Source organism: Phoca vitulina, unplaced genomic scaffold, assembly GCF_004348235.1.
Source record: "Phoca vitulina isolate PV1807 unplaced genomic scaffold, GSC_HSeal_1.0 scaffold79, whole genome shotgun sequence".
NCBI lineage: Eukaryota > Metazoa > Chordata > Mammalia > Carnivora > Phocidae > Phoca > Phoca vitulina.
Window position 1 is genome coordinate 5,217,114 of NW_022589782.1, and position 26,463 is coordinate 5,243,576.

The 26,463-nt window shown below is 49.0% G+C and overlaps 2 protein-coding genes across 2 annotated transcripts in view; both read left to right on the forward strand.

Annotated features, from left to right (window-relative positions):
• The window catches only part of LMTK2 (lemur tyrosine kinase 2), an 81,079-nt gene extending 57,443 nt beyond the window's left edge, over nucleotides 1-23,636 (forward strand). The window contains exons 8-14 of the mRNA XM_032394010.1: nucleotides 4,442-4,526; nucleotides 5,772-5,893; nucleotides 10,433-10,582; nucleotides 11,373-14,358; nucleotides 18,387-18,519; nucleotides 18,779-19,021; nucleotides 19,967-23,636. Coding sequence (XP_032249901.1) covers nucleotides 4,442-4,526; nucleotides 5,772-5,893; nucleotides 10,433-10,582; nucleotides 11,373-14,358; nucleotides 18,387-18,519; nucleotides 18,779-19,021; nucleotides 19,967-19,995 — 3,748 coding nt within the window. The 3' untranslated portion in view covers nucleotides 19,996-23,636. The remainder of the gene's footprint in view (nucleotides 1-4,441; nucleotides 4,527-5,771; nucleotides 5,894-10,432; nucleotides 10,583-11,372; nucleotides 14,359-18,386; nucleotides 18,520-18,778; nucleotides 19,022-19,966) is intronic.
• Nucleotides 23,637-24,898: 1,262 nt separating this feature from the next.
• BHLHA15 (basic helix-loop-helix family member a15) lies at nucleotides 24,899-26,359 on the forward strand. Its single transcript, XM_032394151.1, has 2 exons — nucleotides 24,899-24,979; nucleotides 25,658-26,359. Exon 2 carries the CDS (start codon nucleotides 25,711-25,713, stop codon nucleotides 26,272-26,274), a length of 564 nt encoding a protein of 187 aa, XP_032250042.1. The 5' UTR covers nucleotides 24,899-24,979; nucleotides 25,658-25,710; the 3' UTR covers nucleotides 26,275-26,359.
• The last annotated feature ends 104 nt before the right edge of the window (nucleotides 26,360-26,463 follow it).

The window sequence follows — 26,463 nt, forward strand, 5'->3', positions numbered from 1 at the left end:
CTATGTGTTTCGTCCAGTCTTGTAATCACGTACAGGGAGGAGATAAGCCATAAGCAGAGGTTGAGGCCCATAGAAGCCTGACTGTCCAGCTCAGTGTCAGCTCTGGCCCAGCCCTGGAGAAAACTGAGAACTGAAGGCTTTGTCCCCGTTTTATCACCATTTCTCAAAACCCAGGCCAGCAGTGGTGGCCCACATTCCAGCCACAGACCTTCTCCTCGGCGTCCGCCCAGAATTTCCCAGAGCAAGTGCCCTCTATAGACCTGGAGCCTAGCAGGTGCCTGACGTGCAGGAGGCACTCGGGAAATGTAGTCTCGTTCAGCTAGCAAGGACTGACCTAATAAATCGGGGCGAAAGCAGTTACAACTGCGTCCTTTGTGCCCTTACCAGAGTCCTCTGGCTTTCATCTTGAGCTTGTCCCGCTCTGAGCTGCGTCCCATCTTCAAGTGATAAGTAGCAGTTTCTTCAAAACCCTTAGTGATTTTTTTTTTTTTAAACTTTCATGACTGCCAAGGGCGCAGAGCGGTCTGGTGAGCAAAGCACGAATTAGGGGTTCAAGTTGTTAATTCACCTCTCGTTAACTGTACCAAGATAAGCCACATTACTTAATCCTTCTGAACCTTTTTCTTCTATGAAATGGGGATAATCTTTATCCTGAAGTGCTGTTGTCAAGAGGACTTGAGATAACGTATGCCACGCCCTAGAAGAATACTCAGCAGTCAGTGTCAGCTATTTTGCTTCCCATGTGGTGCCTCTGTTTATGAGGAGTTCAGCTTGCTCGCGAAAGCATAAGTAACGCGAAGAGAGGTGTGAGTGATTTTGAAAATGGCTGCACCTCCCTGAGCTGTTTCCAGTCGAGCAGTCCTTCTGGGGCCGGGTTAACTCCAGTCTGGCTGAGCTGAGAACAAGTAGTGATGCTTCCTTGTGAGTCAGGATGGGGAACTCTTAGATCTGTGGACCCCCACTCCCCACGTCTGTCCGCCCCGCTCACACGGCCGAGGCCGTCACTGACAGCGGGGGCGATGGACGGCCTTGTTGCCGGCCGAGGGGACGGGGCCAGAGGCCGTCAGAGCTGGATCGTTTGGCAGCCTCACCACTAGACCTGTTTTTCAACTTGAAGGAAGAATATACTGGGTATGTTTGTGTTTCTGACCAAAAGCAGCTTCACGTCAAGAATTACCTTTGTTGTTAAGTTACACCTTTGTGTTTTTCTCTTCTTTAGCTTTGTGTGTTGGGCTTCAGAGAATATTTGCTTTTACCAGTTTTGAATCGAATTATATCATTATCTTAGAAGTGGATAGCACTTTAACATTCTGAGAACATTTCATATATTGCTTTATTTTATCCTTATAGAACCTTGTGAGTTAGCTCTTACAGCGCACCCGTTTGTGAGTAAACTGAGGCTCGGATATGTTAAATGACTTGCCCCAAGTCACACGGCTCCTAAGCAGTGGAGCCAGGATGAGTCCCCACATTGCCCTTGTCGCGCTGCCACCCCCCCCCCCCATGCTGTGTGTGGTGCTCGCATGCGTGGGGTGGAGGTAGGGGGCAGGTTTAGAAAAAGCTCCTCCAGTCCCACCCTGGTTTGGGTCCTCATTGCTTCGGATTTCAGGTGAGGAGAAGCATTCCTCCTTCCCCTGAGAGCATCACTTGGATTTGTGTTAGAGTTTTAGGGTGCCTTTTACAATGAATGCCAACGGCCTTTTGCCTAGGTGATTTTTCATCTTTTCCGTAACCTTCACGTTTGATGTGTCTAAAGACCTGCACTGTACATGTGGAAGGAGAGAGGAGAGGACGGAGGGGGCAGGGCAGCCCAGGTGTTGCCTAGGGTTTGGTTGCTTGGATGGCCCGCGGGGAAGGCGCCAAGTGCCGAGGCCGCTGCCCACCTGTAGGGGACACACACAGGGACCTGTTGGAATGCTGGGCCACCCAGCTTTTAATTCTGCTCTTAGGAGAGAGATGTGGGGAAGGTCAAGAAGGATCTGTTTCTAGAGACTCTGGAAATGCCCATCGGTGGTGCTCAGTGACAGAGCCTCTGTTGGTAGAACCCGCGGCACCGTCCTGTTGTAGCTGTCGGTCCAGTGGACAGTGTCGCCTGCCGGAAAGCATTTCCGTTTCTCTGCCCTCGAAGGGTGTATTGCTACTGCCTCCCTCCTGCCTCCCTTCATTCCAAAAAGGAGAGACCAATTTTCTTCTTAAGATTGGAAGTTTCTCTCTTGCTCCCGGACACCACAGGCTTGAAGGCTTCTGAGGGGAGCCCCGTGAAAATTACCGCTAGTAAACACAGTGTGGAGATGATTGAATAGAACCAGCTGGCCGTCTAGATCAGCACGTGTTCGTCGGGGACCAGCCATACGCCCAGGACAACGCTCCAATTGCTGGTGCATTGTTGCCGATGGTTACTGCAGGGGGACGGCGTCTTGTTGGCTTTGCAGCCCTGGCAAAAAAGTTACTTTGATTCTTGCCTGTTTCCTCATCTATAAATGAGGAGGATGAGACTATCCACTTCCAAGGTTCCTTGTGAAGATTAGATGAGTTAATACGTGTACAGAGCTTAGAGAAATGCCCAGTGTAGAGTAAGTGCTTTATAAATCTTAGCCATTAACATATGATTGGATCCTTATGTACCAGGCAGGCTGTCCTTAGGTACCTGGTCCTTAGGTACCAGGTGGGCTGTCACTGAGTTACATCAGCCAAAGCTGCTGCCATCATCAGCATGGTCCTGTTTCGGGCATGTAAGCGTCAGAAATTAAAGTCTTTGAAAATTAAGAATTTAATCATTAATTTAAGCTTTTGTCTTCTAAAATCGTATCCAGACATTTTGAGTTTTGGACTACAGAAAGTTTTTGATAACTTTATGATTTGAAACTATAAATGGGCTGTGCTTTTCTACTTTAATTTAGTGGACTCTTTAATTCCTATGCCAGTGGATGATCAAAAAGATAAAAAGATTGAAAGATGAAAGGGGGGCTTATACTGAAATCCAAAGTGTTTACTCTGTTGTCTATATGGAAGGTTCCTTCAGAAAAAGTAGATTTTACTTTTAAACATACGTGTTTTTGAGAATTAACCTGTTCTTAAATAACCTATGTAATTTGTTTTCAGTAAGTCCTGAAAATGTGCTCTTTACCTCCCTGTGGAGAGGTGGGGTTTGCAAGAAAGTGAAGTATCTGGAAGTGGCCTCCTTATAATACATTAAAAATTAATATTTTCAATAATGTAGATTAGTTTGGGGTGCTTGAAGTTGTAATTTTATTCATCTTTACTTATAATAAATAGACTACCACTAGACTATTACTCAAGTTAATACAAGTTACTGTAAAAAATTACTCAGACACTTTAGCTCATAGTATTTTAAAATTCCTGGTCATCCTTTTTTTAAAAGATTTTATTTATTTGAAATTGAATGAGAGACGGAGCACAAGCAGGGCAGAGGGGCGGAGGGAGAGGGAGAAGCAGGCTTCCCGCTGAGCAGGGAGCCTGACTCGGGGCCCGATCCCAGGACCCCGAGATCATGACCTGAGCCGAAGGCAGACGTTTAACTGACTGAGCCAGCCAGGCGCCCCTCCTGATCACTCTCAGAACACCAGGAAATGAGACATAAATCTGCTATTGATGCAGCAGAAGGTACAGATATGGTCAGTATTTAACCTTAGCAGTTACTTGTTTTTTTTAAAGATTTATTTATTTATTAGAGAGTGCGGGTGAGCACGGGGGAGGGGCAGAGGGAGAGAATCTCAAGCAGACTCCCTGCTGAGTGTGGAGCGCCATGCTGGGCCCATCTCACAACCCATGAGCTGAAATCACAAGTCAGACGTTTAACCAACTGAGCCATCCAGGTTCCTTGCTTTAGCAGTTACTACTTGTAAGAAAAAATTTTATCATCTCCATGGATTTTAGTAATGAGGAATATGATATATAATCCTTTTTCCGTTAAAAAATAATTTTAGGGGCACATGGGTGGCTCAGTGGGTTAAGCGTCTGCCTTTGGCTCAGCTCGTGATCCCAGGGTCCTGGGATCCAGTCTTGGGTCAGGCTCCCTGCTCAGTGGGAAGCCTGCTTCTCCCTCTTCTCCCCACCTTTGCTTTCTCTCGCTATCTCTGTCTCTCTCTCTCAAATAAATAAATAAAATCTTAATAAATAGAGGGTATGATAGGGAGAGCATGAGAGGGGGGAGGGTCCGAGGGAGAAGCAGACTGGGGAGCCTGATGCAGAGCACGATCCCAGGACCCTGAGATCATGACCCGAGCTGAAGGCAGACGCTTGACCAACTGAGCCACCCAGAGGCGCCCCTAAAAAAGAATTTTAAAACATTACTGAGCAGGGAGCTCAGCACACCACTCTGCTTCATAGAGAAAGCCTTGTTCATAGCAATTTGGGGTGACAGTGTCCTGCTTGCAGGTTCCCCTTATCCTTGTGTTCACTTCACTCTTTCTGCTTTTAGTGACTTAGCCTTGCGGAACTGTTTTCTTACCTCGGACCTGAATGTGAAAGTGGGAGATTATGGAATAGGATTCAGCAGGTACAAGGTAAGCCAAGGTTTAAAGGTTCTCTCCTGAAGTTGATTTAATTTCACAGTCATGAGGTGGTCATATCACAAAATGCCACCCCGGTTTTGGAAGAGGGGGTTAAGAATCTTGGTTATGTTGCCTTTTTGGAGAATGGTTTGTTCTAGTCATCTTAACAGCAGTGTTGGCTTCTGACGTGTGGTTTGTCTACATCAGTGGCTCTGTGCTGAGGTTTTGTGACGGCTTTCCAAAGGCTTTGTTTAAAAATAAGATTTTTACACAGTGTAATTAATATAGCTTGGTGGTGCATAACACATTTTAGTATGAACACATGGGCAGTAATCATTACCACCTGTATAATAAAATACACTGTACATGTCATATCAACATGTCCCCAGTAAAATTCTGGCTCAAAAGGAAGGTTGTGGTTTAGATTTTTTAAACTCTGCCATAAATACATCCCCACACAAACTAAGAAGTAGGTGAGGTTTTCGTGTGTTCTTTTGTAGCCCAGCTGAATGAGGTAGCAGGGTATGGGGCACAGAACGTGACTGTCTGTCCTGGCTCCACGCCATCCACAGAGCGGCACGAGGATCATACCTGTTCTGTCTTCCGGGGTTCTCGTGAGGACCACAGGGCTCATGTTTTCATAGTACTTTGTAACTAAAATATATTACGCAAATATAAGTTGGTTATTTGTCTGCACAGTCGCTCTAGTGTCTTGAGCCCTTGCTGTGTACCAGGCTCCATGAAGTCGTTGCCGGCAGTTATCTGTTTTAATCCTCACCATAAACGGAGGTGGGTATTGTATCATCCTCATTTTACAGATAAAGAAAAAGGCTTAGCATATTTGTTGCTTTCCCAGAGTCTGGTAGCGAGCTGTAAATGGTTGAGCATGGACTTAGAAGCCAGTCCCTAATCTTAGGCACTGCTGCCCTACTCGGGGCGTAAGGCCCAGCATATTTTAAAAGATGTTTTGCTCAGAGTCTGTTCTGTACATCAGACGTGGAGTACCTTCTTTTTCCAGGAAGGCTGACTGAGCAAGCGTTCATGGCTCAGACAGCAGCTCACGAAGCCCAGAAGGCTTCAGAGAAAACCTCACCCACCTTCTGCCCAGAAAATCTCTCTTCATGCCCACTTCTTTTTCTGATATGTCTTTTGGGTTCAGCATGTGTTTTCTGAGAATGACCTGGTGTTAAATCATTGAGTTCACTAAAAAACTAATAGAATTTAATTTAAAATTCTGTATGCTTTCTAACAAAACAGGAGGATTATATTGAAACAGATGATAAAAAAATTTTCCCTCTGCGGTGGACTGCTCCAGAATTAGTAACCAGCTTTCAAGACAGACTACTAACTGCAGATCAAACGAAGTATAGTAATATCTGGTAGGTACTGATTTACCATTCTGTTAGACTTTTGTGTAGCAAAGTCCTCACTTCTTTCCCCTTGAGTACTTAAAGAAAAATAACTGAGTAAGATTTAGGAGCCCAGGTGTGCCTGGTGGTGAGGTAAAGACAGTTCACTGACATCATAGCAATTATCACAGTTGTGGTGATATAATTAACTTTTCTCTTACCCATTCAACAGTGAGAAGGTCCACAAAAGCAGGAAACCGGTCTACTTTCTTGCCTCCTGTAAGACCTGCAGTATAATAGACATTTTACATATTTATTAAAGTAAATGAAAAAACAGAAAGACGTTTGGACCAATACGTGATACTGTGATTTATAGGAGATCAGTTTAATGAAAGTTGAAAAAAATGTGTTTATGTCTTTGACTAACGATTTCTGTTACAGCTTTCTTAATTTATATATATATTTTTTGTGCTATTACCCTGCTTTTTCTATTTTCTTTTTCTCTTCTTGCCTTCTTTTGGATTTTTTTTAAGTGCTTTTTCCCGTTAGTTTGAGAGCTGTATACGCTAGTCCTAAACTTTAATTATTAAAGGTTACCCTAGAAGTTATGACATGTGTATTCCACTTATTTTAGTCTAATATTAGTTCATATTTTGACCCTCTCTCTGAACAATACAAGGACCTCAGGATACTTTAACCTACTGTAACTTGGTTTAACTATACACCACACACATGCATGCACACACACAGTTACAGCTTATTGGGTATTTTTTTTTCTTTTATCCTCACAAGACGTTATTATTAGGTTTTTTTTTAGCACTTTTTTGTTTAGGTTTATCCACGTAATTAAATCACTTTGCTCTTCATTCTTTTTTCTCTTTTTTCTTTTCTTTTTTTTTTAAATCTCAGACATTCCATCTGGGATCATTCTCCCTTTGTCTGAAGTATGTCCTTCAGAATTTCCTATAGTGAGGGCCTGCTGGTAACAGACTCTCAGTTTTTTGTAGGTCTGAACATACCTTTATTTTGTCCTCATTTTTGAAATATATTTTTACTTGGTGACAGTTACTTTCTCTCAGCATACTGAAGAGATGGTTCTACTGTCTTCTGGCTTCCATTGTTGCTATTGAGAAGTCAGCCGTAAGTCTACCTAAGCTCTTTGAAGGTAATGTGACCTTTTCTCTCTGGCTGCTTTTAAATTCTTCTCTTTGTTTTTTGTGGGTTTTTTTGTAGTTTCACTATGATTTGTATGGGTGTGGATTTCTTACGTTTTTCTGCTTGGGATTTATTTGGCTTTCAGATCTATAGGTTGGTGGTGTTCTCAGGCCCACCCTTCAAATACTGCCTCTGCTCCATTTCCGTCTTTTGGGAAGTCCGTTTAGACGTGTGTCATGCCTTCCTGCTCTGCCTTCTGTCTCTTCATCTCTCCTTTATGTATCCTATCTCTTTGACTCTGGGCCACGCTCTAGATAATTTTGAGACCTGTGTTCCAGCCACTAATTCTTTCTCTTTTTAAAAATTCTCTCTTCAGCTGTGTCTGTTCTTCTGTTAAATCTCTCTATTAAGTTTTATATAGTTCAGCTATTGACTTTTCAGTTTTAGGAAATCTATTTGGTTTTTTAAAACATATCCCAGTGTTTTTAAAACAACTGGATTATGATCTGCATCAGATAATTCTGGTAGCTGAAGTCCTGGTGGATCTGATCTTGCTGGTTCTTGATGGTGCCTTGTTTCCTTGGGGTGAGGATCTTGGAAACCTAGAATTGGGGAGCATTCCTCCAGAGAGGATCCACACTTACTCGCTTGTGTTGGATACCAGGGGGTCCTGCCATGTAAGAGAGCTTCACATATTCAGATTTAAGGTTGTTTTTGAACACTCAGGTGTTGTGAATTTGGGCTGCAAATGCAATCAAGGATCAGCTCTGTGGTTACAGCTTGTTAGGGACCACACACCCCCCTTACACACACGCGCACACACACACTCACACAGTCGTACACACGTACACTAACTCACAGTGCCTCAGTGCTGAGTCACCTTGCCTTTCAGGCTCCTGGAGGGAGGCAGCAGGGGCAGATTTAATCTCACTGTGAGGAGGTGTCTCTGTGATTCCCCTTAGCTTGGGCAGGCCCACGGCTTTGGCCTGTTTACCACCACCCGCATTGCCTTGTAAACCAAGACCACAGAAGCCCGAGTTCTGTGCTTCAGCAAAGGCACCAGCTCAAAGGTGGTTTTAGTATTCTCCTTAGTTCTTCAAGTCCTAGAGTTTTTCCTGGCAATTCCCTGTTAGCCCATCTTTGATACCTTTAAAAAGATGCTTTGTATGCTTTATCCCTATTTTTACTGTTCCTAACAGGGCGTTGGACCTGCACACTTAGCCTGTGTCCCCAGAGACAGAGCCCAGCCCTTGTTGCTAACACTTTGAGAAGTCTCTGGTGGCAGGGCCGGCCATGGTGCCAGCTGCAGCCCAAGGCAGGGCCCACGCTGCCCTGTACCAGGGGGAGCAAGAGGGGCCGCTCTTAGAGAGTTGAGTGGAAAAGAGGGTAAGAACTACAGGACACTTTTTTTTCCCCAGAGGGGAGAGGCCAGTGGTACTCAAGGATGCAAGAGCCAGTACAAAGTGAAGAATTGAATAGCTAGGGATCAGTGACAGTGATTGGTGGTGGTTATCCTGGAGGACACCGCGTGGGGTAGAGTAGAGAGCTCCAGGGCAGGGATAGACCTTGAGGAGGAGACGTGTCTCATCTTTCTCTGTGGCCTGAGGAGATGAGTAGGCGACGCATAGAGATGCTAGGATTGGTGGAGTGGGGAGTTGAGAAAGCCCATGCTTCGTGTTCTCTGAAGAACAGGGTGGGCTGGGGGCTGGAGAGGGCTTTGATTTGGGAATCGGGGAGGGAAAGTGAGTTAAATCAGGGATTTGGAGAAATTGACACAGGTAGTTATATGCCCAAGATCACACCAAGCATGGTAGCGGTAACACTCATTTTGCCATTCATTATATACTATCTCTGTGGTCTTTAGTGTTTCATGTGAATTTATTTTCCTCAGTTAAATTATAAACTCCCTAACGTCATCAATAGTGTCTTAAGCTTTTTTGTATCCAGAATGACCCTCTGCCTTTGGCAAGTCTGTGCCAGGGAAAAGAAGTGTTTTATTTCTTGAATTGAGTTGTGAGATTTGGGTCCATTTATTTCCTCTGATAGAAGTGATTTCTCAACTTAGATACTGAATATGCTGATTTTTTTCACTGACTTGTGAAGTTAGCATAGAGAAATTAACTCATAAGTTATATTGTACTCTACAGTGTCAAATAATAGACTTACTCATTCAGTGCAGTTTATTATTCAAACAGGCGTTCTGGAGGTATTGATCCAAGTCACGGAAACCATTAATACCCAAACCTGGCTGGATGTCCGAATCACTAGTTTTAAACACAGTTTCCTAGGCCACACCTGCATCTGCCAGCTGAGAGTTCTTGGGGGTGGGTCCTAAATACCTCTGTATTCCCAGATGACACAGGTGGTCAGCCAGATTTAGGGGCCATTGCAGTGATAGGAGATGCTGCTACACGACCAAAGGCTCGTGCTGGGATAGAAACCCAGAGACTGCACAGAGGAGGTGGAGAGTAAGTGTACATCTGAGCTGTAGAGGCCGTTTCCATGGTGACAGAGCACTTGGCCTGAGAGAACGGGATGGGTACCAAGAAGGGGCATTCCCTCCTGCCTGTGGTAACAGCCGAGAACCTGGAGGCATCGAGAGGCCCGGGCAGGTGGCAGACACACAAATAGGTGGCAGAATGATGGCAAGAAGTCCCTTCATAATAGCAACCAAACGCACACTGTTGGGAAATGTGTGGATCCACCAAAGAAGAGATTATTTGTTTATATAAAGGTTTCTCTGATATATTTTCTGGTGTTTACTACTATTGTGAATGGGGTTTTTTTTTTTTTTGTCCACTTCAGGATATTTATCTTGTATCTCACCATCTCGCTGAACTCTGAAATAATTCTAACAATCTTTCTTTCTTTTTTTTTTTTTTAAAGATTTTATTTGTTTATTTGACAGAGAGAGACACAGCGAGAGAGGGAACACAAGCAGGGGGAGTGGGGGAGGGAGAAGCAGGCTTCCCGCGGAGCAGGGAGCCCGATGCGGGGCTCGATCCCAGGACCCTGGGATCATGACCTGAGCCGAAGGCAGACGCCTAACGTCTGAGCCACCCAGGCGCCCCGTGATCTTTCAAATAATTTCTTGAATTTAAAGTTGACAGTCACATTAGCTCCTCTCTGTAGTTGTGCCTGTTACCTGTTTAATTTTTTTTTTTTTTTGCATTGGCCGAAACTTCTAGAGTACTCCGTAGTAAATACGTAAATATGAGGAGGCGTACTTGTCCTCATTTTATTGAAAATGCCTCTTTTTAAAAATCACGTTAAAGAGTTGTCTTTATCTGTGTACCTTTTCAGTACACACCTTGTTCGTAAAGTCACTGAGGAGTGTACAAATGAAGATACTCGTGCTGAAAAATTTGACATCTATAAAGGGAAGAAGAAATAACTGTTTTCTTTTTTCCACAGGTCCCTGGGTGTGACACTTTGGGAGCTTTTTGATAATGCTGCTCAGCCTTATTCCAACCTTTCCAACTTAGATGTTCTCAATCAGGTGATTCGAGAGAGAGACACAAAGCTCCCTAAGCCTCAGCTGGAGCAGCCTTATTCTGATAGATGGTGGGTAACTCCATTTTACGTTTTGTTGTCTCTTTCTTTGGGTGTTGTATATTCCCTCTTTTTAAACAATAAATGTTATGAAAACTGTTTCTAAATTCTGGGGCTAAGTCACTGGATACACACTAGAAAAACAAATGAGAGACACCAATACCGTGAAGTGTCCTGGGAACACAAAAAGCTAGGATTTTATTTTTTTTATTTTTATTTTTTTAAAGATTTATTTATTTCTTTGACAGAGACACAGCGAGAGAGGGAACACAAGCAGGGGGAGTGGGAGAGGGAGAAGCAGGCTTCCCGCTGAGCAGGGAGCCCGATGCGGGGCTCGATCCCAGGACCCTGGGATCATGACCTGAGCCGAAGGCAGACGCTTAACGACTGAGCCACCCAGGCGCCCCTGGATTTTATATTTTTATATTTCTTTATTTCCTCTTTCACCATGAACTGAGCTGCTTCATGTGGTTGACAGTGATCATAGCATAGAAACTTTTGAGATGTTGGGTTGGCTTAGGAGTCCTTGTGAAGTCCTTTCTTGTTTTAAAGCAGTTTACCATCGGGGCGCCTGGGTGGCTCAGTCGTTGAGTGTCTGCCTTTGGCTCGGGTCATGATCCCGAGGTCCTGGGTTCGAGCCCCGCATCGGGCTCCTTGCTCAGTTGGGAGTCTCCTTCTCTCTCTCCCTCTGCTACTCTGTCACTCTCTCTGTTAAATAAATAAATGAAAAATCTTTAAAAAAAAAAAAATGAATAAAGCAATTTATCATCAATCCATTAATTACCTCTCAATTGTCATTCAGGTATGAAGTTTTGCAATTTTGCTGGCTGTCGCCAGACAAGAGACCAGCGGCCGAGGATGTGCATAGATTGCTTACCTACCTGCGGATGCAAAGCCAAAGGGACTCAGAAGTTGACTTTGAACAACAGTGGAATGCTCTTAAACCAAATACAAATAGCAGAGACACTTCAAGTAATGCTGCCTTCCCAATTCTCGACCATTTTGCCAGGGATCGGCTTGGTCGCGAGATGGAGGAGGTCCTCACCGTGACTGAGACCAGCCAGGGCCTGAGCTTTGAGTATGTCTGGGAGGCGGCTAAGCATGACCACTTTGACGAGCACAGTCAGGGTGCCCCGGACGAAGCCTTGTCCTACACAAGCATCTTCTTTCCAGTTGAAGTTTTTGAGAGTTCACTTTCAGATCCTGGGCCGGGGAAACAAGACGACAGTGGCCAGGATGTCCCCCGTGGGGCCCCTGGAGTGGTTCCTGTTTTTGATGCCCACAACCTTTCTGTTGGAAGCGACTATTATATCCAGTTGGAAGAAAAAAGTGGTAGCAACTTGGAGCTCGATTACCCGCCCGCACTGCTCACAACCGAGATGGATAACCCAGAGAAGATAAGTGATGAGACGTCCCAGTTTCTGACACTCAAGAATCTTGAATTTGAGGAGTCCAGTACAGATGAGGATTTCTTCCAAAGCAGTACAGACCCCAAAGATTCCAGCATCCCCGAGGACGTCCATGTTCCCAGGGGCCCTGAGAGCCCCTTCAACAGTATATTTAATGATCTGGACAAATCAGATGGTCTGCCCAGGCACCAAAAAATATTTGACTTAATGGAACTAAACGGAGTTCAAACGGACTTGCAGCCGACCACTTTAAGTTCAAGTCTGGATGCCTCCAGAGAGTCCGTAACAACGTGCCACTTTGAGAAAGAAAAGCCCCGTAAGCTTTTTGACTGTGAGCCTCTTTGCTTATCAGAAAACATTTTGCACCAGGATAATTTTGATCCACTGACTGTTCAAGAATTGTCAGAAAACTTTTTATTCCTTCAAGAGAAAAACTTACTAAAAGACTCATTGTCTAGCAAAGAACATGTAAATGATCTTCAAACAGAACTTAAAAACGCTGGTTTCACTGAAACAATGTTAGAAACTCCACGTAGAAATTCTCTAGATCCTGAGGTTAAGTTTGCTGAAAATAAACCAGGCTTTTCTTTGTTGCAGGAAAACATAAGCGCAAAAGGTAAAGACACAGGTGTCGTGTTCAAGGACAACACTTTGAACACCTCATCACAGTCTTCCCCGGAAGTGCAGGTACCTCCTACCTCTCTCGAAACAGAAGGAACACCTCATCACGTACCTCCAGATATGTTCCTGAAGCAGGGAGAACCCACGTGTTCAGATGTCAGTGTCCAGGAAGACTGTCTCTACCAAGAAAGCAGTCCAGACTCTGTGGCCATCACAGTTGTAATCCCCTCAACTGATGCCAAAGCACACGGCATTTGCGACAGGTCCCATGACTTGACCCACCAAAGTCCAGAGGCCTTGAGACTGACCAAAAGTGACTCGGTTCTTGTTGATGACCTTTTTGCCAATAAGGTGAGTATAGGAAGTAATCTTCCAGAATTGAGACAGAACTTACAAAACCAGCCCCTTTCAGAAGACCATCACAGCAATAGTCTGCTGGAGAAAAACGTGGAAGCTGTGGAGACTTTTAGTCAGCTGCATTGTAAAGATGCTACAAAAGAGGGGGGCTTGGTGTCCACCCTCTCCTCAGACTCAACCAGTCAAGACAGCCTTTTAGAAGACAGCTTGTCAACACCCATCCCGACTACAGAACAGTCTGTGGAGACCCCAGACTCTCTGGATTCAGTGGATGTCCATGAAGTTTTATTGGGTTCTTTAGGCTCTCACACGCCTCAGAAACTCCTGCCCCCTGATAAGCCTGCGGACAGTGGCTACGAGACCGAGAACTTGGAGTCCCCTGAATGGACTCTGCACCCTGCTTCCGACGGCACCGCGGCCTCAGAGACGGCCACAGCGGGTGACAGCGGTCATAGCAGTTTGCCTCCCAACCCGGTCATCGTCATCTCAGACGCAGCCGATGGCCACAGAGGTACAGAAGTGACCTCGCAGACGTTCGCGCCTGGCCCTCAGAGCTCATACCGAGACTCTGCTTACTTCTCAGATAATGACTCTGAGCCGGATAAGAAGTCCGAGGGGGTCCCAGGACCCTCAGCTTCAGCCTTGGAATTGGTAACGGATCAGCCCCTGCCGGAGCCAGTCATCCCAGAGCAAAGTCCTGGCACCAAGGACGGTTGCCGGGAAACCAGACATGGCCAGCCAGACCAAAGCTGTCTACCTGCGTCTCAAGATTCCGAAAGTCACCTGGAGTTGAGAGAAACGTCGGAACCGGCACCAGCTGATGTTTCCAAGCAGACGCCTCCTCCTGAAGACGAGGCTGGCAGTCCCTTGAGTTTGTTGAATTCTGAGCCAAGCAGCGGTGATGACTTCGAGGCACAAGGGGGGCGCCCCTGCACGCTCACCTCCACTGGCACCAACACCAACGAGCTCCTCGCCTTCGCAAACGCCACCCTCTGTTCCGGCAGCGCGTCCGACCTGACGGTGGAGAAGTCCCTGTGCGGCCACGCCGAGGGCCCCAAGTTGAAAGAGCCAGATATCGAAGGGAAATACCTGGGGAAACTTGGTGCGTCGGGCATGCTCGACCTCTCTGAGGACGGCATTGAGGCAGACGAGGAAGACGAAAACAGTGACGACTCCGACGAGGACCTGCGGGCGTTCAGTCTGCACAGCCTCAGCTCCGAGTCAGAGGATGAGACCGAGCACCCCGTGCCTGTGATCCTCAGCAACGAGGATGGGAAGCACTTACGGAGCCTGTTGAAACCCTCGGCCACCGTTGCCATTGATCAGCTCCCCGATGACTGGAAAAAAGAAAAGAAGGCAGTGACATTTTTTGACGATGTCACAGTCTATCTGTTTGACCAGGTACCTGTTAACCTCCAAACTGTCATATTAGAGAATTCCAAGGTGTGTTGGGAAATCGAGTGTGCTTTGTTTTCCTGATTGCTGTTTTGAGGCCGCCAATCTGTTTTATGATTCCTCAAAAATAGGAATTTGGGGGGCCTGGGTTAAGCATCTGCCTTTGGCTCAGGTCATGATCTCAGGGTCCTGAGATCGAGCCCCACATCGAGCTCCCTGGTCACAGGGAACCTGCTTCTCCCTCTCCTCTCTGCTCGTGTGTGTGTACTTGCTCTCTTTCTCTCTATCTCAAATAAATAAATAAAATAGGAATTTGGGTTGGTTACAGTTTCAAGAATATGCAGAAATGTAGTTTGAACAGGGAACTATTAAATGAAGGGAAGGAGACCTGGATGCCCCTTCTGGATTTGCTGACAGAGTTCTACTGAAATTAGCTACTCTTTACAGACCGAATTTCCATAATCAGCAGTTGGCAGTAATAGCCAGCACGCAGGTGCAAGCTGGAACAGTCCGTGGCTCACAGGTAGCCCCAGAGGTGCTGGTCCCTGCGATTGGGACCAGGCAGCGGCGGAGTCTGAGACCCTCCCGCCCTCGTGTGCCTGCTGAGCACTGTTCTGTGAGCTCAGACTTCAGCCTCTCTACAAATGAAGGGCTGAAGATTTTCTTGCATCTGTTAATTGGTTTTTTTTTTTAGAGCAGGGACACAAGCAGGGGGAGTGGGAGAGGGAGAAGCAGGCTTCCCGTGGAGCAGGGAGCCCGATGCGGGGCTCGATCCCAGGACCCTGGGATCATGACCTGAGCCGAAGGCAGATGCTTAACCACTGAGCCACCCAGGCGCCCCGTTAATTGATTTCTAGGCTAATTCCATTACGGTCAGAGAGCAGGTTTGGTATGGTTTCAGTTCCTCTGAACTTACAGAGGTTTGTTTAGAGCCAGGCCATGGTCTGTCTTGGTGAATGTTCCATGTGTACTTGAAAGAATGTGCCCAGGGGCGCCTGGGTGGCTCAGTCGGCTAAGCATCTGCCTTCAGTTCAGGTCATGATCCCAGAGTCTCAGGATGGAGCTCCGCATCTGGCTCCCTGCTCAGTGGAGAGCCTGCTTCTCCCTCTCCCTCTGTCCCTCCCCCTGCTCATGCACGTGTGTGTGCACTCTCCTCCTCCCCCCCCCCCCCTTTAAGTAAATTTTAAAAAATCTTTAAAAAGAAAGAAAGAAAGAGCCTGTCAGGTCTAGATGGTTGATAGCGTGCAGTTCTTCTACACTGCTGCTGATTTTCCTGTGTGCCGGGAGTCCCATCTGTGGTGGGGGGGAGGGGGGAAGGGAGGGAGGGAGAGGTTTTGAAATCTCCAGCTGCGATTGTGGATTTGACTGTCTCTTCATTTCTGTTCATTTGTGCTTCCTCTGTTTTGTGGCTCTGTTGTTAGCTGCATGGACATTTAAGATGACTAGATCTTGAAAAAGTCGAACTGACCTGTTTTATTGTTATATAACGTCCTTCTTCTGTATTCCTTTGTCGGATACTCATGTAGCCACTCATGGTTTTCTCTTGATTGGTACTTGCATGATGTGTCTTTCTTAGTCCTTGTACTTTCAGTGTTATTATATCATTATGGTTGACATTATTTTCTTGTGAATAGCAAAGAGTTTCTTAAATCTATTCTGAAAAATTCTCTTTTAATTGATGGTTTTAGGCCACTTACATTTAATAAAATTGGTCTTGTTTGAATTTTGGCATACTATTTTGTTCACTGTTTCTTCCTCTGGTTCTTGCTTCCTCTTCCTTCCTGTCTTCTTTGTGGTAATTTAAGCATTTTTTAGTATTACCTTTGAATTTATCTATCACATTTCTTACTGTGTATCTTCTCTCAGTATAGTTTCTGTAGTGGTTTGGGGGATTACAATACACATACTTGACTTTTTACAATCTATTTAGAGTGAGCACTTTACCATTTCATGTGGAATGTAGAAGCCTTATTACCATTGTCTGGTATATTCCAGGCACGGACTCTCAAGCCCCATCAGACAGGGCTCCGCATTTTACTCCCAGTGATCAAACATGTTTTAAGAAACTCAAGGGGATCAAAAACTAATGCTGTAATGTATGGTGATTAACATAACCTAATGAAATAAAAAATAAAAGAAACTCAAGGGGAGACTAATAGGGTTCTGTTTACCAAGACAGTCCCTACCATTTCTGTCTTTTCATTTTTGATGTTCTAGGATTCTTTCCCTTCTGTTTGAAGAAGTTTGTTTGGCCTTTTTTTCCTTTTTTTTTTTTTTTTTTTTAAATCAAACCTACTGACAGATAATCTTCGTTTCCCTCATTCCTTAAGGATATTTTCTCTGAATATAGAATTCTGAGTTGACCGTTCTCTCAGTATTATGTCTGATTGCTGCCAGGATTTCTTTCTTTGCAAAAGTTCTTTTTCGCAGATTTCTTTCTTTGCAAAAGTTCTTTTTCTTCTTAGCAGTTTGATTATTGGCATGGATTTCTTTGAATTTACCCTGTTTCAGATTTGCTGAGCATCTTGAATCTGTAGTCTTACGTCTTTCATCACGCTCCGAGTCCCCTCCTGCTGGCATGCCAGTCAGACTGCCGTGTGTGGCCCCGTGGCTCTTTCTTCAGTTTTAATTGTTGTTCGGATTGGGTCATTTCTGTTGATCTCCTTCAAACTCACTCACTCTTGGTCATCTCCGTTCTGATACTAAGTCCATCCATGGGGTTTTTAGGTTTCAGCTGCTGTATATTTTTATTTTTGAAATTGGCATTTTGTTATTATTTTTATCATCTGTTCTTTTGCCGAAACTTTGGTCTGTTTACATCCATTTCAAGAACGTTTGCTCTTGCTTGTAGGAACGTTTTCATGATAGCCTTTCAGAGAATTCCAGCATCTGTGTCACCTTGGCATTGCATCTGTAGATTGTCTTCTTCCCTGTGCATTGAGAGTTTCCTGATTCTTTGTATCCGGACTGGTTTTAGACTGTATCCTTAGTGTGTTACAAGACTCTGTGTCTTGTTTAGATTCTAAGGAGACTGCTGACATTTTTGTTCTAGCAGGCATTGACCCATTGGGATTCAGGTCCCAAGTTCTAACCGTCCTTCTGTGGATTGGGGTTCCCCTTTCAAAGCTTTTGCTGTACTGTTTGAATCTGTCCTCTGCATGTGCCCCCCGACTGGCCAGGATGGATCTTGGCCGTGGTCCACCCTGCAGTTCAGCTCTTAGAGCTTTGGTGTGCTGTTGAGAGTCAGCTCTACCACGCGCAGCTCGGAGGTGAGGCAGGAGCTCATAAACATGATGGGGTAGCTTTCCTGGGCTTCTCCCTCTCCATGGTGTCCCTGGTACTTCTGGTTGTCTTGCCCCACCCTACCCGCCCCCCGCTAAAGAGGTGGGGCTTTCGTCAGCACCCTGTGCTGCTCACTTCATGCCACTGGACAGAGGAAGACAAGCATTGGGCTTCTCACTCTCTAGGATCCCAGTTCCTCCAGGCGGAGAGGGAGGTCACCTCCCTCAGGATATAGGTGCCTGTCACCCCAGGATTGCTCGGGGCCGGGGAGCAAGAGAATGGAGGGGAAAAATGTGGAATTCCGCCCCCCCCCCCCCAGCCTCCGAGGGTCAGAAGAGCCCCTGCCTGCTTCAGAACCAGAACCAAAGAGCTTCTGGAGCTCTCTCTGTCCACCCCAGTGGCCACTTTGGATCTCGAGCTGTGCTGGGTCCAGGCCCGGAGCCGTTGAGGCAGGGGCAGTGGGAGGACAGCAGATCCACGGCTGCTTTGGTGTACTTTGAGTTCTGGCATTCTTTCCCAACTGGCCTGCTACTGTTTACTTTTTGGAGGCCTCCAGCAGCTGCTGCATGCATTCTGCCCGGGTGTCAGAGCTGCTTTGGTGGGAGAGACGGGGCTGTGTGTTCCTCTTGCAGCTTCCCCAGGCCCGGAGCCCACCTTGTCGGTCAGACATGGTGCCGGCCTGCTATGTGTACACTGGAGCGGGGGAGGGAGAGCAGGCCTTCACTGACGGGCATTTCTCTCTGGCTTTTCAGGAGACCCCAACCAAAGAGCTGGGGCACTGTGGAGGAGATGCACGTGGCCCCGAGTTGAATAGCCCAGCACCTTCTTCAGGCTCTCCCTACCTGAGCAGGTGCATAAATTCGGAAAGCTCAACTGATGAAGAAGGTACCTCACTTCACTGATGGGTTTAAAAAGAAACTAAAAAATAGTGCTTTGTGAATAAGGTGAACTTTTTGGAGGATAACATCATGGATTGTTTTAAATGACACTCTTAAGACACCCGGGAGCAGCTCTGCAATCTGTCAGGCCCAAGTCGGTTCTGGTTGATCTGTGGAGCAGACCTGTGTGCTTGCCCGCCCCCCCCGCCCCCCGCAATTCTCTGTTCTATTGTAAAAGGAGAACTGTTTTTATTTTTTCTTTTTAGGTGGAGGCTTTGAATGGGATGATGACTTCTCCCCCGACCCTTTTATGTCGAAGACAACAAGTAACCTTCTTAGTTCTAAGCCTTCTCTTCAGACATCCAAGTACTTCTCGCCGCCTCCACCGCCCCGGAGTGTGGAACAGAGCTGGCCTCACACGCCGCCGTATTCCAGATTCTCCATCTCTCCTGCCAACATCGCCAGCTTTTCTCTCACACACCTTACTGACTCGGACATTGAACAAGGAGGTGAGAGGAGGTGGGGGCCAGCCTGGGAGACCGTCCCTGCTGGACTTGCGTGCTTATTAATTTGGTGCCTTCCTAGTGTTTGCAGAGTAGATTGTAAGAGAATCCTTTATGAGGCCCTCACAGTCCTGAACGCATGCTCTCGGAGCCACGTCCCCCACGTGTAGGCCTCTGTCACTCCACACACTGCGTGCTACTCGAGCTGCCCCCTCGCAGCCCCTGTTGGGCGAGGCAGCCCCGTGGCGCCTGGCTGCAGCGCGTCTGCCACCTTCTGTTCTATTTTCTCCCCTTTTGCTACAACCCCCTCCACCCCCCGCCCATCTCTGCTGCTTTCCCCCAGAGAGAAGCCGTTCTTAAAAACACTTGGCCCAAGATTTTGGGATTGAGCCCAAATGTGCTCTGGCTCTTCCCGGGGAATATTGATTTTGCCATTAAGTCTTGGTCTTGTGTGATAGCAGAGGCCTGGGTGGGAAGTCACGGGCAGGGCGCATTTGAAGTGGTATTATCTGAACATATGGATCCTTTTTTCCCCATAACCCGATTGGAAGATAAATGCTAATAGGTACATTTTTTTGATTTGAAGTTTGCAGTTCAAATACTAACTATGAAACATAAAGAGCTTTCATTTGTGTTCGTGCTCTGTTTAATTGTGCCGATTAGATAATGCCCATTACCTAGCGATCTGTCAGAGATCGGGGCTGACTCTCTCCTGTGCCCTGAGCACGGACACCGAGCGGCGTGTGAGCCGAGCAGATGTGTGTGCGAGAGCGTGCCAGGGTCTGGCAGGTGCTGCTGGGACAGGAAGCTCCACGGCTCGAGCAGGTGGCGGGCAGCCCCACTCCCAGCTTCGGTTCCTCTTTCTGTAGCACAGGTCACATGCTGTCCACACTATTTTTATCTGTGCCGATCACTTCACAAACCCAGCTTTGCTTGTTCTCCCTGAAATAGGAAGCAGCGAAGACGGAGAAAAGGATTAGGTGGACACGGATGCGCTCCCGGGTCCCGGGCTGCTCCCCCAGGGCGGCATTCCTGCACTGAGCCCAGCAGTGACATCCCTCCACATCGGCTGCAGCGGGCCCGGCCCAGGAGAGAGACTCAGGTGGCCGGGACGGAGCTGCGCTGGCTCCGTGCCCACGGCGGGCAGCCCGGCGGGGGAGGCCCTGGGCCGCTCTCACCTGCCCGAGGTGCTCGCGCCCTGGTCATCCTTGGGGAGCGTCGACCCTGCTCTGGTGTGTGGGGAACTGTAGGCTCGGGGTTGTTCTCCATGTGGGGTGTTCTCCGCCTCCACACTGGGCATCCCTTCTGTGCGTGAGGGCCCAGAGGAGCACGATGGGAATGGGCACCAGTGAGCCGTATTTATTATTTTTAAAGAAATCACTAATTGCTCTCTGTAATTGCACTGTGGATAAGTGTTCTAAGAGTACCTGATACTGTACAGAATCGTAAATTATTCAAGGAAAATAAGGCAGGTCAAGCTGGTGCTATCCACTAGTTTGATTTCTTTCTCTGTTTTATAGTTTGTTTGCTTTGCATGGTACTTGTAAAGTTTAAATATTTTGAGTGTTCTGCTGTCTAGAATTGTTGGAATTGTACATATGGTACTTTTTCGTAAATGATACATGATTCCGAATGTTAGTGTTTTTTGTTCTTATAGGAAATATTTTTGATGAGTCCAAAAAGACTGCTTTGTTCTGTTGACCGAATGAAACATACGTTTGTCTCTTTCTATAACGCAGGTTCCTTGTAGCAAGTGACGCTTCTCTGAGGAGCTGAAGGGTCTCGCAGCCCCTCTGTGTGATTCTCTCACCCCGCTCCCCCATTTTTTTAGACCCTTCGGTAAAACTTGACAGGTGGTTCCCCCCAGAACTCCGCTTCGGGTCAGAACGTCCAGGTGTCTGTCCTGCCCCTCTCCCTGGGAGCCGCGCTCTGCTCTGGCCCCGGAGCCCCCTCCCCTCACGCCGGCTCCTCTGCTTAGTGTGTGAAGCACAGGCCGCTGGGCCTTCGGTGTCCTTGCAGCTCCTTCCTTCAGCCGGTGCCAAGCTCTGAGGAGGAAGCTGCCCGCGCAGGGCTCCGGTTGCCGAGCACAGTCTGAGTTCGTTCTGTTGTACACACTGGGTGTTGGGCTTTCAAATAACGTCCAGAGTTTTTCCTGGAATTTTCCTGGAAGAGCCAGTCCGCGTCACGGCCTGCGGCGGCCGGGCTCTGTAACCGAGGAGCTACACTACATCCCGCAGCCGGGAGCAGGGACGCGAGCCCACGCAGCCAGCACGTCCTCCTGCTTGGGGCCTCCCACCCGGCTGCGGCCCTGGGACGCATCTGCACTGACCCTGCCCTTCTGCTGAAGCACCACGTTTTCCCCTTGCCTTGAAAAGGACCGAGTGTGTCCAGCGCCACCTCCTAATGTTGCCAGGAGTTGGGTGTTGGTGATAAAAAGCTGAGCTCATTCTGCACTCTGTGAGTTCTGCTTTGACATCAGGAAGTTTCCAGGGCCTAGAGCAGCATGTGCTGAAGGAGGCTTGGCATGTCCGCCGTGAAGCCGTGTATCCTGGGGTCGGGCGTCGGGTCTGTGGTCGCCACACACTGGCCCTTCACCCCAAATGTTTTCCGGTGCTGATTTGCTTCCCCGACTCCAGCGTAACACAGGTCCACTGGGGCTGCGTGATAGAAATCCCGGCGACCCTGGTCCTAGCGCAAGATGCAGTTGTGTATGCTGGCTAGAGTTTACACAGTAAATTATGACCTTTATTATCAATTCTAGTTCGCTCCACTAACGTTTTATACTAGCAATAACTTTCCAGAGCAAGAACTCAGAATGGAGAAAGAACCCCCTTTACCCTCCACGTGGTGTGAGCAGGGAGCTGAACAAGGAAAAGTTATAGGGCATTAGAAGGTGATTTTGCCAAAACTGTCATAACTCTGAATTTCTTGCTATGAAGACTTCCTGAGTTTCCTGAATTTTTACATCTAACTATCAGTCTTTGTTAAGAGATAATATGAGGTGATAATTAATACAAGTTTTTTCAAACTATAACGAGTTCAGATTTAATGACTAAAAGTCAAGCAGATCCATAGAATATATAGTCTTCTTGTATAATCAGCCCGGGATAAGTTTATTGATATTTGGGGGCTGTACCTTTTTCACTATGATTAAGGAGATTTTAACAACCTAATTCCCATTTTAATTTATTTTAGGTCTATCTTGCTGTCATTAATTGCCAAAAGAAAGCATTTTATACATTGAGTTGGGGGGGGTGGGTTGGAGTAGTAAATCTTACTGTGGTGTTGCATGGTGGGGAAGATTTTATATTTATAATAAACACGTGAGTCAACATGTTCTTTTGAAATCTCAAGCAATACAGGGGAAACCAATTATGTAGATTAGAATTTTTGGCCCATCTTTGAAGTGTCAGCATGTGCTTTGTTGTTCAAGTCAGGTTTTCTTTTTGTTTTTTGGGTTTGTTTTTTTTTACTACGTTGGTTACCAATAGTGGGTTTTCAGACCGAACTTGTTCTAATAAGTTATGCAATGAAATAAATCAGTGGAATTCTCCAGATAATATGGGTGAGGTTGATAATACCTGGTTCACAGTGGTATTTTCCTGGCCTTCTTTGGAATCTGTCAGGTTTTAATTAGTGATACTCTGGTGGAGTTTACGTATTTTAAATCCTATAATAAAAAGAACCTTCATTTCCTTCCTAGCTAGATGTTAATTTGTGTTATCAAACGATCCTGTCATAAGCCAGAAAAAGAAATAAAAGTGCTCCCCAAATCCTTCTGGAACTTGGACTGTGCGTCTGGGTAAGAAGCCATTCATCTTAAGGGTGAAGAAGCTCCGCGAAGCTGAATTGAAAACAGAGCATTCGTTCTATTTTTAAACATACAGGTGATTGTTTCTATAGAAATGGGTTTTATCTTAGAAAAGTCTTTGTATGTCTTGCTGCCGTAAAACGCCTTTCAAAACCACTCCCTTGTATTCATATTTTCCATAGGGTACTTGTAGGGTTAGTGACTTACTGCATGTCTGTCCTGAGGGCCCGGGGCGCGAGGGAGGCAGCAGCGCCTGGTTTTACCCGACTCAGCCCATCGCCTGACGATTCCGGACGTGAGCCCAGTGCTAGGCTCCAAGTGTTGGGCTTCGGTGATCGGGGCTTCAGAAGGATAGCCTTATGAGAAGTAGCCTTAAAATAAGAATGGGTAACTCGGTTACTTCAGATTTCAATCTCGTAAACAATATTCCTGACAGCAGCGGGGCTGGCTCCAGTTCTGGCTATTAACAAAGAAACTCTGTAGTACACGTGTCAGTTCTGACAGATGTGCAGACAGTATTGAACTCCCAACAACCCGTTACCCACATGGCTTGGACTAGGTTGCTCAGGCTCACGCAGGCGCGGGCGGACCTCCCCAGCGGGCCGGGGCGCGCGTCCCCTGTGGAGTCCGGTCTGCAGCGAGGCCCGTGGGGCAGTCCCGCCCCCGCAGCTTCCCTGTTGTGCTTTAACACAGTTGTGAGAGGTTCACGGCAATATCACAGCTAATGAACGTTCAGTTTAAATTGTGTACATTTTTAAATTGTAAGATTTTTACTGTATATTGATGCATAGTGTGATTCAATAAATTGCTTGTAATTTAAAAACTATTTAATATTCAAAATAAATATAGTTATATATTTATAAACTCTGTTGCTGCGTTTCTTTCCTGGTTTTCCCGCTGCCATGTGAGGCCCGGGGCTGGTGGCCTGGCACTGCCCTGCGGCGGGCACTAGCAGCCAGCGGCCCTGGGTCACTCAGTGCCCCGGTCCCCAGAGAAAGCGTGCCCTTTTCCATGACCTACATCCCCCACGCTCCTGAGAACAGGAAAGTCTGTATAATCACTGAAAAACTGAACTTGCAAATGTCATGCCTGTGCCGCCTCAAGGTGTACCTGTAATTGGAAGCCTTTGTTGAGTTTCGGAAGCATTTTAGCTTCTGAGATGCAGCCTCTACTGAGCTCCAAGCTCAGCACCAGCCTCCCTCAGTGGCCCTCGCTCCCCTGTCCCAGCCGCCCAGAGCGCCCAGAGCGCAGTAACTACCAAGCAGGCCTGGCCCCGACTTCGGTCACACCAACTCCCCCGAGCCCCTCCGGGGCTAGATGGAGGCTAGGAGCACCCCTGTGAGCCCCTCGGAGAAGTGCGAGGTCAGCGCGGCCCTGGTCCTGCTGGTCCCAGGGGCGGGAGGCCAGGCCCACGCGGGACCTCGCGGCACCGCAGGTGCGCCCCGCCAGCCTGGAAGAACCCCTAAGCCAGAGGCTGCTTTTAGCACCTTTTCATGCTGCTGTGAAGGGTAAGGAAACTGAGGCAGGCAGGCCGGCGATTAAGTAAAGCAGGTGGATGGAAGCCGGGTTTGAGCCCAAGCCGAGCACCGCTCGCCCCGCCGGAGACCTCGTGAGACCGAGGACCGCGTCTGTCCCCGTGACCCGCACGCCGCGGCCGAGCAGGCGCTCCGCGGGGCAGGGCTCCGCCCACTCGGCCCCGGACCTGCGCCCTGCGGAGGGCTGGGGGGTGGGGGGGCTCGCGAAGCCCCCGGGGGCTGCTGCCCCTTTGAGAAACCAGTGTTACTGCAAAATGGCTTTTCCGCCAACTCTTCTTCGGGCTTCGGCTCGCGTTCCGAGCCTTCACCTCAAGGCCAGGCGCAGCGGCCAGGCGCCGTCCCAGGGCTTCCCTCCGCGCCCGCGGGCTCGCGGACGCCTCAGTCTCCCACTCCGCCGAATGGGCTTCAGGGCCGGGCTCCGCGCGGCCGCCCCGCCTCCCTGCCCGCAGGTGCGCCCCCGCCCCCCGCCGCCGGGCAGGGACACGCTCACACCGGCCCCGCCCCGGCCCCGCCCCGCGGGCTCATTTACATGCGGCCGCGGCCCCGCCCGGGGCGGCTAAAGCGACGTGTCCTTGTCCCCCGTGGGCAGCCCCGGCGCGTGCAGCTGCGGACCTCCAGGTAAGTGGGGGTGGGGAATCCCGGTGGGGCCGAGGGGAGAGCACCGAGCGGCGGGTCCTGGTGGGGTCGGGGTGAGGGGGTGGAAACGTGGGGGGGCCGCCCACGTGGTGGGCCCGGGGGCTGTGGCAGGCTCGGGCCACTGTCGACCTCTGACCGCGGACAGCTGCCCCACGTCCGCAGCGGTTCTGGCCCCAGTGCCTTCCCTGCATGGGTGACACCCAGCGGGCCGCGGGTCAGGGAGGTGGCTGGAGCGGGCGCCTGTCCATCAGGGCAGAGGGGAGGCGCGGCGACCTCAGGCAGACCCTGCGCCGAGCCAGCGTCCCGCCACGTCTCTGGGTGGTCTGAGAAAAGTGTTGGAGGCCACCTAAGCTCAGGGGGCAGGGAGGAGCGGGGGGCCAGGGAAAGTTCCGGGGATCAGCCCATGTCGAGCGGAGAGGGGGCACCAGAGAAAAGTCTGAGGGCATCACCGTGAGGTCAAACGGGAATGGGGTGGGGGTTCGGCTCAGGGCTTCCATGTGTGAGGGGAAAAGGGCCTGGGGTCACTGTGCACCAAGTGGCCAGCTGCCCCTGGGCAGTGAGGGGGCCGACGGGCACGGCTGCCCTGAGTGTCCGCTGGGCGTCCTAAGCATCCACCAGCCTGCCGTGTGACCACGGGGTGGCCTGTGTTCTGGATTTCAGTTCCAAGGGCCTCCCTGAGAGCCACCACCTGCGGGGACAACTAGCCTGGAGCCATGAAGACCAAGAACCGGCCCCCCAGGCGCCGGCTGCCCCCGCAGGACACAGAGGCCACCGCGGGGGAACGGACCCCGGACAGGCCCCAGCAGGGGTCGGGGCTGGCGCTGGCCAAGGGTCTGCGGAGCAGGACGGCGCGGGCGCAGGGGGCGCGGGCGGAGGGCGGGTGCCGGCGGCCGGGGACCTCGGGGCCCGGGGGCCGGCGGGAGAGCAGCGTCCAGCGGCGGCTGGAGAGCAACGAGCGGGAGCGGCAGCGCATGCACAAGCTGAACAACGCCTTCCAGGCGCTGCGGGAGGTCATCCCGCACGTGCGGGCCGACAAGAAGCTCTCCAAGATCGAGACGCTCACGCTGGCCAAGAACTACATCAAGTCGCTGACCTCCACCATCCTGACTATGTCCAGCGGTCGCCTGCCAGGCCTGGACGGGCCGGGCCCCAAGCTCTACCAGCTCTACCAGCAGCAGCAGGTGGCCGGGGGCGCGCTGGGGGCCGCTGAGCCCCCGCCCGAGGGCCACCTGCAGAGGTACTCCACGCAGATCCACAGCTTCCGAGAGGGCTCCTAGCGCCCGGCCTGGGGGTCGGCGGCCGGGCCCGCTCCCCCCGGCCCTGCTGCCGCCGCGCCGAGAGCCCCGGGTGGGTGGTGACACCCCGCGTGGACGTGGGCCCCGGCGGTGGCTCCCTTTTCCCTGAACACTCAGCTGCCTCCGCGGAGCACGTCCTGGCCTCTAGGGGACAAGACACTGAGTGGCCTG